Source organism: Mizuhopecten yessoensis, unplaced genomic scaffold, assembly GCF_002113885.1.
Source record: "Mizuhopecten yessoensis strain PY_sf001 unplaced genomic scaffold, ASM211388v2 scaffold6169, whole genome shotgun sequence".
Taxonomy (NCBI): Eukaryota; Metazoa; Mollusca; class Bivalvia; order Pectinida; family Pectinidae; genus Mizuhopecten; species Mizuhopecten yessoensis.
The window spans coordinates 2,006,159-2,017,741 of NW_018406415.1; the positions used below are offsets into that span (position 1 = coordinate 2,006,159).

The following is an 11,583-nucleotide window of genomic DNA, read 5'->3' on the forward strand; positions in this document are numbered from 1 at the left end:
TAATGAACTGAAGTATGGCAGCATGATAGTTATAACGGGCTTGTAGTATATGTTAATGAACTGAGGTATGGCAGCATGATAGTTATAACGGACTCGTAGTACATGTTAATGAACTGAACTATGGCAGTATGATAGTTATAACGGGCTCGTATTAAATGTTAATGAACTGAAGTATGACAGTATGATAGTTATAACGGACTTGTAGTATATGTTAATGAACTGAGGTATGGCAGCATGATAGTTATAACGGGCTCGTAGTATATGTTAATGAACTGAGGTATGGCAGCATGATAGTTATAACGGACTTGTAGTATATGTTAATGAACTGAAGAATGGAAGTATGATAGTTATAACGGACTCGTAGTACATGTTAATGAACTGAAGGATGGCAGTATGATAGTTATAACGGACACGTAGTAGATGTTAATGAACTGAAGTATGGCAGGATGATAGTTATAACGGACTCGTAGTACATGTTAATGAACTGAACTATGGCAGTATGATAGTTATAACGGACTGGTAGTATATGTTTATGAACTGAAGTATGGCAGTATGATAATTATAACGGACTCGTAGTATATGTTCATGAACTGAAGTATGGCAGGAAGATAGTTATAACGGACTCGGAGTATGTGTTAATGAACTGAAGTATGGCAGGATGATAGTTATAACGGACTCGTAGTACATGTTAATGAACTGAACTATGGCAGTATGATAGTTATAACGGGCTCGTAGTAAATGTTAATGAACTGAAGTATGGCAGCATGATAGTTATAACGGACTCGTCGTATATGTTAATGAACTGAAGTATGTCAGTATGATAGTTATAACGGACTCGGAGTATGTGTTAATGAACTGAAGTATGGCAGGATGATAGTTATAACGGACTCGTAGTATGTGTTAATGAACTGAAGTATGGCAGGATGATAGTTATAACGGACTCGTAGTACATGTTAATGAACTGAAGTATGGCAGCATGATAGTTATAACGGGCTCGTAGTATATGTTAATGAACTGAGGTATGGCAGCATGATAGTTATAACGGGCTCGTAGTATATGTTAATGAACTGAAGGATGGCAGTATGATAGTTATAACGGACACGTAGTAGATGTTAATGAACTGAAGTATGGCAGCATGATAGTTATAACGGACTTGTAGTATATGTTAATGAACTGAGGTATGGCAGTATGATAGTTATAACGGACTGGTAGTATATGTTTATGAACTGAAGTATGGCAGTATGATAATTATAACGGACTCGTAGTATATGTTCATGAACTGAAGTATGGCAGGAAGATAGTTATAACGGACTCGTAGTATATGTCAATGAACTGAAGGATGGCAGTATGATAGTTATAACGGAATCGTAGTATATGTTAATGAACTGAAGAATGGCAGTATGATAGTTATAACGGGCTCGTATTAAATGTTAATGAACTGAAGTATGACAGTATGATAGTTATAACGGACTTGTAGTATATGTTAATGAACTGAAGAATGGAAGTATGATAGTTATAACGGACTCGTAGTACATGTTAATGAACTGAACTATGGCAGTATGATAGTTATAACGGACTCGTAGTACATGTTAATGAACTGAAGAATGGCAGTATGATAGTTATAACGGACTCGTAGTATATGTTAATGAATCCTTAACGTTTATCAGTAAATTTGACTTTCATAGTTTGTCGAGTTTCAGGACATTGAAACTCTCTGTACAAACAGGCTTATAAAGTCAAACTTGTGACACACAATGAATGATTTTATGAAGACACCTAGTTGTTTTCAAAAGGTCGGCACAATGACATTTTTTTAGAGAAGTCATTAGGTAATGTTAGTAATACAAAGACAGAAGGCGTCTTTATCATAGTGCAAACATGTTGGATACCTAATGGTTCCTCTGGAATTATCATAAAGTTTCAAAATGATGAACACAGGATACAAAAAGAAGTGTACAGAACCCTTTATTTATATGAATTATGATCACTGTGGCTATGGAGGTTACGGAAAACCTCGGATTAAGCAATCGACCAGCAGCGTCTACCAGCAGTAAACAACTACGGATGCACGAAGAAGAGCTACATATGTATGATGCAAGGAGAGGTCATGAAAGGAGAAAAAGACAGGAAAACAAAGAGAGTTGACAATAGCAGGATGGCAACTACCTGACAAAATGTATTGTCATTGAACTGAAATATTTCATTACAGTAGCATTAGGTATTATTAAGCTCACATAACGGCTCGTTTGACTACAGCTGTAAAATAAGAAAGATGCACGGGCCTGGTGGTCTGATTAATTCATTTTAAATCTACTGCACTTATTCCAGATCAACTTAAATTTGCTTCAAAAGATATGTCTAAATGTAAACGTACCGTCCCAACCTTTACCGGAAACGCGGTAAGCTAAAATTGGCGTAACAAGTGAAGTCCCTATGGATCACTACACAATTTTGCAGCATTATGTAATATAGATTGATTATATCCATTGGCTGAACTGTTGGACTTATCCCCACCGTTCCTTGGCTTACTTGGTAATAGTCATAATATCCGTACGTTTTTCTGATAATCATTCTATGTTAACTTAAATGAACTCAAATTACCTATTGGCATGTATTGTTCACCAGCGAGGTTTTAAGGAATATTACTTAAAAAAGTAAAATATATATATATTTCAATATTTCTCTGTAGCAAACGCCAAACGGAGAATGTAACTATCGCACTCATGCAATACACGTAGGTATTCGGTTCTGGTAACTATGAACCGCAGAGTAAAACAAACACATTTAACTTCGTCATTTACAGTAATTTTCACGTGTAGTAATCTCGGATTGAAAAAAACTATCATATTCTTTCAGATTCAGGAACTTGCACTGTGGTGTAATCCTTCTTAATTTGCATGCATTGTTAACTTATTTATCCTTAGCAATGCACGTGGTAGTATATTTCCTGAACACATAATTATCGCGGCTAACAGCCCAATACAACACGTAAAGAAATCAGCATGTATTAATATTTGAATCTTTATACATAGATATTGATATATCATCGAGATATGGTATAGAAAATATACAAAATGGTTTTCGATTGAAAATCGAATATATTCTTACATGGAATGACTTTAATAACTAATTCCATAAAAGTATTGTTCATTCTTCAACAGGACACCAGTGAAATTTCTGTTACGATGTATACTTTACAAACATCATTATGTTCCCTGTGATGATTGCCTCCACGTCGAACTTCTTGTAGGTCTAGCGCAATGCTGAAGTATATGATAATTAATTGAAAAATAGACAGCTAGATCGATAGTAAACTGTCCAACATTACGTAATTATAGATAACGCTGTCTAAATAGCTTGTCATGCTTTTAGCAAAATATGGTTCTAATCCCTTTTCTCCAGAGAGACCACACGTCCCGTTGATACATTATACACTGTCTAATACTCTTGACCCATGGATGTTCTGTGTCTGATTTAATCAAAATTCTTTCAGCTGTTCTGGATGAGTAGCGTTTTGAAATATTAGTTGATGACCGGATGTCTAAGGATGCGCCATGGCCTTAGGCCAGATGGCGGTCAATATATTTTAATACTCTCTCAAAACATTTTGCGTTATAATCTCAAAAACGGATTCAACAGTGCACAAAATTATATGATTCCCTTAAACTTAAAGAAAATCATAAGAACAATAGATAGTATTTTAACTTCAAAATATCAATTTACAAGTCGGTCGCTGCAGCCTAGTTCAAGTGAAGAAAATGAATATTTTCTGTATATAATAAAAGTAAGATAGCTAATAAATATATTATTTCCACGTAGAAAGTAGTTCAATAAACTTTTAAGCCTTTGTTTTTCTTGATTTCAAATGCATTTGCAAAGGTCGCCATACTGTTAAATTTGGACATGAAATATCTATAAATAAGCCCCACTAGCCAACACAGAAGGTTGAAAGGGAAAGTGAGTTTATGCCATGGTCCGTTCGGTATAAACTGTTTTTCTTTAAATAAAAAACAAATGTCTTGAATATGTATTTTACATGTAAGAAGCCTATTAGTTTGTTCAAATGAATGACATTGACCCGCTTTCAATATCACAAAGGTTAAATACGTGAAAAACGTTAAACGACTTCTGTATAGCCAAAAGCGTATCAATGATGGTACATAAAACTAGAGGCAGCATGCTCGAACAAAGGGGTATGATGTTTGTTCAAATACATTACCTTGATCAACTTCCTAGGTCGCATGCGTCAAATGTGAGAGGATCTTAAATGAAAAGTTCCTCTTTATAATCAGAGGGACTAGTGTCAAGATATTTGGCCAGTAGCTTGCCGAGAGGATCTATCAAGGTTTTTTTCAAAAGAATGACCTGGAGCTACGTTTATGTTAATGATGTAAAATGTGTTGAAATATTTGAATGACAATTCCTGTATAACCCAGAGGTCAACGGTCAAGAAAGGGGTCATGTAGAATGCTACGGGGAGGAGTCGCTATCAAATGTGTTCAAATGAATGACCTTGACTAACTCTCGATGTCACAAGGGTCAAATACGAGGAAAAAATTAACAATTGTAACAAGTCTGGATAGTTCGTTAGTAGCGTGCTGGCGTATAGTTCTATCAATGTTGTGCAAAGGGATGAGAATTTGACCCAATCACTAGGTCATAGGGGTCATTTTCAAAACTTTTAACCAACTTCAGTTTAACTGGGGTCAGGATATTTGGGTTCTGTCTCCATTAAGAAATATAACAAGCGAACAAAGAGAGATCTTGGCGCTTATCACTGAAAGTACATTGAATGTATCTGGTATGTGGATTATTTTCTCTATATATTTCTATTATTACATCTCAAATGTTGAGCGCAAACGGCTATTAACCAAGGGTTTTTGTATTTTTAAGTTTCACTAAGAAACCTTCAGGAAACGATAGACACCGCACCCTGGATGAAAAGTAATTTGAACAGCAAAACATCTGATGATGACGAGCGCAAAAAAATACACAAATGATACTTGTAATAATTGCAGCATTCGTGACCTTTACACGGCAATCGATGAAGTGTAAGAAGGGAGGCAACCGTCACATCTGCGCTTGATTCAGACACTACAAATACTACTACTTTTATCCATAATTTCTGTCATTATCCTATCATTAATAAACATTAAACTTTATATGTGAAAAAAAACGACTCAATTATGGATCAAAACATGCCTTTTCAGCAGAGTTCCATACGGTAACCTCCTAGATACTCCAGGGGTCACGTTCACTTACGCTCTCTGCACCAAAGACTGCAGAGGAGCGACACCACGGCTTCAAAACCAGACAATTTAACCCTTGCGCGACTGCGAGATTGTTTTGATGTACATCACGTAAGATCAAACTAGTCTTTTTGTCTCAGCCATAAGGTACATGTACATGTAGCACACAACGAGCCTTCGAGGTTTTCACGACATATTCCAGGGGCGCAGAGAACGTAAGTGAGCGCTACAGCCCCTGAGGTATCGAGGATGCCACAGCAGTAAAAAATTCACTGAATGAAAATGGTTAAAAGGTCAAGAGGCCCAGAGTATCTGTTTCGCTCATCTATATATTTCATATATTATGTTGAAAACAAATGAAGTTTACATGTTTTTGCTCATTCAGTATCATTGTAGCCGACTCAGATTTCTTATTAACACCAAAGAACTCAAGTAACGACACATAAGAGGACATCGACAGGATGGATATTGTATAATGAAGAATTAGTAAAACGAGCCCAGCCAATGAGATCACAGGGTGGCCATTTTGAATTTTTAGTTAAACGAAAGTAATACTTCAGATGCGAGGTTACAAATGCCTGATGGAAGTTGAGATGTTGAAAACGTCTCGGCCAAATCACATCCTAAGACATCATCTTTTGTTTCCGAATCGGTTATAAAAAAACAAAACAATACTCTTTCAAAACCATGAGGGGAATATTTCTACATTTTTTTGTTAAAAATCGGACAGAAAAGTACAAAACATCTCAGCAAAACAAAAGCCGATCTCGATATCTTGGATTTCAAATGAGCCAAATATGTAAAAGCTTATCATACGATGATCATTTGCAGTAATGTACCTGAACAATTCAAACACTGTCTTTTTTAACATAAAATTGAGTCCATATTTAGTCAAACTCACTAAGTTTTACATGTACAGAAATGGGATTTTACCTTTAATTCGCCAATCAGGCATTGCCCTCTGTTCCTAATGGGGACCCATTCTTCCTGCTTGGATACACTATTAAGTCACTTATGTCCAGTGTCCCTTCCAGACCAAATCTGGTTGAAATTTGATGAACCATTCATAAGGAGTTGCGTTTTAATTAACATCGCTAACAGAAAGATGACGGATTAACATAATTAAAGATGACTTCACCCTTCCAAAATCATAAGTATAAAGATAGTTTGTAGAACCTTATAGTTTCTAGATTTCTAAAGTGCATATGTTTTGTCACTAAACTTGGATCTGCAGGCCTATTTCCATGTTTGATACATCATCAATCAACACAACATGGAGAATACTAAATAAGGATGTCAAATTACCAGATAAAGTAAAATGATGATACAATAATCTGAATGTTCAAGTTCTTGATAAAATAAATAAATTCTAGTCAATAAGCTCCTCCAGTTCTGGCTTCTATAGGGTAACATAATGTTCTTGTATAGTGCATGTGTAATACCGACCCTTCTACTGCATGCTTGGAAAACTGATTGGGTAAAGAAAGATTATGAAATATATCTTAAAGAATGCTATAAATAATGTACGATTTTTTTGTTAATACTGTATATCATATATTGATATTTACGGTTTTTGAAAAATCTAAATTTTAACTAAAATTAGAAAATGTCTGTAAGAGGTTAATGCCCCCATCACCCAGTGTTTAATGTTCTATAAATAGTTACAATCACTTTGATGGCGGGACGGACATGGGCAACACCATATGCCCCCCCCCCCCCCCCCCCCCCCCCCCCCCAATTTTATGGTGGGGGCATAAAAAATGAAATATTATTCACAAAACTGATCTAAATAAGTTGCCTTTCAGCTTGCAAATAGAACAACAGTTCAGGAGTCATCAGAAATTGAACGAAACATTTTGTATGTTTATTTTATCTACACAGTACAGTACATACAGTGTTCCATGCATTCTTCACACAGTTACACCAATCACAGCTTCACACAATGTCCCTGCTGTTTTTTATATCCAATATATAGCATTCAACCACATACAAAGCTATATATCACTGGTTTTAGTTCAGCACACGGATAGCCATTCAAAGTCTTCCATTGCTTGTCCAAAGGTCCTCTTATATCAGTTCGGATACTTTCTATATACATTGTATATATATATATTGACAGAAATAATAGAAAAAGTTAACACACGTTCAAAATCTTCACTAAATGAATACTTCAGGATTACATGTATATTGTCAATAGTATATCATCCGGTAGGACACTGGGTTCCTGACTGAAGGGTTGCAGGTTCGAGTCACAGCTCGGCACTATGTTGCATCTTTGAGCAAGATACTTTACTCTGCTTGTACCAGTCTACTCAGCTGTAAATGAGTACGTGGTTTGGCAGTGCTAGAATTGTTAAAATGCTAGCTGTGAGCACCAAATGGCAGCACCAGCTGTATGCTCCTCATGTAGTTGAGAAAGATATTGGCTGGTTGCAAATGCCCTTTAACCACGGAAATAATTTGTGAACCGCTTTGAGACAACGTACGAACTAGGTTGTGATAAAGCGGTATATAAGAACCTTGAATTATTATCATTATTATTATTATTTGTAATTTTAAAATCTATTTGTATGCAGAAAAATTCCGTGATTGAATGTCACTTTTCAGAGAAAAAAACATCAACAAACACTTTCACAATTAGCCAGAGTTAACATTGTTCTTAATACAAGAGATCCAAACTGCCTCCATCCATGTTTATTCTGAGCAAGCATTAAAAGCCCACAACAAATTTCCTACTCAGAAATGTCAATATTAAATGATAAATCGACGCTAATGACTTTTTTTTGTGTCAAGGGGCAATTAATGTTATAAGCTTATCAATTTCATACATACACTGTACTCCATAATCCATCTATTTCTTTTTAAGCACTTTAAGACTGTTTAGCACTTTGAAGTGTAATCAATAGTGTCATATTAAATTTTGATATGCAATGTGTATAACTTTCAATTGTGACAGATTCACAGTCAACATTCCTAGATATTTCCAATCTCAATATTAAGAAAATGTGTTTTTACACAAGTTTTGGTGGGAGCAGTAGATGGGAAAAAGAATCTCAAACATTTCCCCATTCCTTCTGACTTTAATAAAACTTGCTGAAGCTTGTTTCATAAAAATATGTATTCAATGGGAACTTGTCTGTGAGTCTCTATAAAATAAAACACAAAAGAATACTGCATACTGGTCAAAAAGTACGTTCAGAACTTAAACTTATTCAGTCCTTACTGATGAATATGAATAAAAGGTTCCATAACAACCAAACACATATATATATAACATTCACAAATCTGGAATATCTGAGCCAATACAATTTCATGACCCAGAACCAACGGTAATTTGTTCTTGTTCAGGAGTAATGTCAGAAGCCACAGCAGTTTGTTCTTGTCGAAGTTTCTCAGCTCGTTGTAAGAGACGGTCGCTGGCACTCTCTCCTGCTTGAACGCTGTACAGACTAGGTTCTGGAAATGAAGTGGTATTGTTTACAGGATCCTTGAAGAGGAAGGGATGCCATGGTCCCTGTATACTGGGCGTGTCCGTGTGCCATGTTTTCCTAATTCGCATCACCTCAACACCTGATCTAGTCCTCATCGCCTCCACCCATTTACAAATGTCCTCCTTTGGCAAGCTGGACACATTGAATGTCTGTGTATTTCCATTAACTGTAATGTAATTTTAATAAAATAAAACTTTTATTGATATAGTAAACAGGATTTGGCAATGAACTGTTCAGTGTGAATGCTGGTATGGGCTGCAAATTTACAACTTTTACAAGAAATAAAAGCATTCTTTTATGAACTGTCCTGTGTCAAGCAAGGACACACAGAGTTTGTTGATTGTTGATCTTCCAAATTTAGAATTACCTGAGACCTACATGTTTCAGGTACCCCGACAGACCCTAGTTTTCAACTCTGACCCTAACAGTTTTATCTCGCTTTAACACACTCCATCCATTGTTGGGATTACTTGTCCACTGGATGAAAACAAATTGATGGACAAAACAAACAATGCAACTACAGATTACCCTGGTATGTATCCTCTCTACACGTACTCCATAGGCAGGTATCAAAATTTAAATTAATTCACATGTCTTATATTAACTTTATTTATTTTACAACAATTATGAAACAAGTTATTTCAACTTCTATTAATCAGTCCTGTTGGTCCGGATGTTAGTGGGTTTTCTCCGGGTACTCCAGTTTCCTCCCACAATAATTATAAGACCCCGTCTTATAATTATTGTGGGAGGAAACTGGAGCATCCGGAGAAAACCCATGTGATCCACCTTTTCACGTCCGATTGGGGAATCGAACCCCAGCCGCCTTGGTAAAAGGCATGTGCACTATCCACTGCACCACCCGACCACCCTAAATATCTTATTTAAAGGCCTAAAAATATGTTGGGTGATTTCTGTAATTTCATAAATTAGAAAGTTGACTCAAACCCATCCCTCGAAAACTGATAAAGAAAATAAATAAATAAAAAATTAATCCCGACCCACCTACCCTATTTTTTCAGGTATGTTACCTTCAAACATAGTTACATAATTTTACTTTTAAAAATTGGCATAAAGTAAAAACTAACAATAATTAAATTATATTAATGTTAGTCTAAAATGATAACTTGGCTGAAAAGGATACTTACGAAATGTTGCTACAATTCTTGGTGGTCGATGTCTCCTTGGCTTCACATAAACTACAACTCCTGGGTTCATTTTTGAGAAGTCCATAAGGTGATGTTCCACAAAGTTCCTACAGATAAAGTAAATAAATACATGTATTACCTGTCACCAATTTATACCTAAATTGTCTTGATGACCGGCAGGTGTTCCGTCTCTATTCATAGGACCAAATATATCAATCAGGGTTAGATATTACAACTTTTACTTGGTATTCCATCAGACCATTTGAATGACAAATATATATACATTGTGTCATTTGCTGGTTGACATCAGTGTAACAACTTAATTGAAACTAGGTCGATGTTTCATTTTCCCATTCCTTAATACTAGTTTAATATTGTCTTGTATTTTAGCTGGTGGTTTTAACTCAAGATGTACAAATCCCCTCGAGTGTAATGCCAGACGGAAGGGAACTGAGTCTGGGCAGGGCTTAGTCTACTCTAATACAATTACATGGTCGACGTCAGGGCAAAGACGTAACAGTTATATAATATATAAGTCTCTGGTCAGGATTTGTAATTTTTTCATGTAAAAATTAAAATGTGTGATGATCAAATAAGTATGTTTTCCTAATTTAAATTAAGTTGATCATTTATTAAAAAACTGTTATCATAATAATTTACAGAACAATATCAGAATGTGAAAAAAGGAGATATCAGGCAAATTGTGGGTAGTTTATAAGAGTTATCCCCCTTTGATCATAGAGTGAAACTATTTTGAGAAAGATTTGCATTACTACCCAAAACGTATTCAAATCAAACAACTTACTCAATTGATTTTTTTAACATTTGTACAAATACGTTTTCATAATCTGACCATGATATGAAAAAAACGCGATAACCATGATTTGTGTGACTCTTGATACTGTTCGCACGTGTTGTGAGTAGCGATACTGCTGTCTCGCGATCGTCTTACCTCATGCCTAAGCTGTCAGAATGTGATTTACAAAAGTTTAACGTTATCCTCTGCAGCTGTGAAACATAACGACCAAGTCCATTTTGCATAGCATTCTTCACGAACGTACTTGGCATAGACCGGCTCGACATGTTTACAAAATGTGTCCTTGCTCCTTCACTTTGATAATTACACCGGATCTGACATTGTACAGATAAAATAAGGAAAAGGTGGCTACCCGGACACTAAATTCCGGAATTATTACTTTTATCACTAGCAAGTAACATGATTCAATTGATTTACCTTTAATATTCAACAAAATACTCAGTATCATTCCACATTGTTTCAACCGGAATTTGATTGGTGCAAGTCTGTTTTTTAATAGGCTTCATAATCATAAGCATTATATATATATTACAGCGGAACAATTGGTACAACAGTTTTTTAGTGATCTTTAAAAATTCAGATCTTGTATCTGGAATGTTTCTGGATTCTTGACAAAGAATACCTATAGTGGTTCATTTACAAGAAAAGTTTTATATCTAAGTTATTTGTTTTTGAAAATAGAACGCTAAACTAGGAGTGAGATTTCGTCCGGGTTTTTTTTTGGCCGTAATTAGTACCCAAATTGGTACACCATATCACAGGCTATGAAACTTGTTTTTATTTATACCAGTTGATGAGCCGATTGCAACAAAATATATTGCTTTTATTAAACACCATACTGAAATATAATTGTAATATTCATTTTATATAAACCAGGG

At 35.4% G+C, this 11,583-nt stretch overlaps 1 protein-coding gene across 1 annotated transcript; it reads right to left on the minus strand.

Annotated features, from left to right (window-relative positions):
* Window positions 1-7,781: 7,781 nt before the first annotated feature.
* On the minus strand, window positions 7,782-11,038 carry LOC110451767 (39S ribosomal protein L43, mitochondrial-like). Its single transcript, XM_021499937.1, has 3 exons — window positions 10,841-11,038; window positions 9,889-9,995; window positions 7,782-8,906 (listed from the first exon to the last, which is right to left on the minus strand). Exons 1-3 carry the CDS (start codon window positions 10,969-10,971, stop codon window positions 8,560-8,562), a joined length of 585 nt encoding a protein of 194 aa, XP_021355612.1. The 5' UTR covers window positions 10,972-11,038; the 3' UTR covers window positions 7,782-8,559.
* Window positions 11,039-11,583: the final 545 nt, after the last annotated feature.

Coding starts and splice junctions, on each gene's coding strand:
- LOC110451767 (XM_021499937.1), bottom strand. CDS start 10,971: ATGTCGAGCCGGTCTATGCCAAGTACGTTCGTGAAGAATGCTATGCAA. Junction 9,996..10,840: donor TCTGACAGCTTAGGCATGAG/GTAAGACGATCG, acceptor CTTTATCTGTAG/GAACTTTGTGGAACATCACC. Junction 8,907..9,888: donor AAGAATTGTAGCAACATTTC/GTAAGTATCCTT, acceptor ATTACATTACAG/TTAATGGAAATACACAGACA.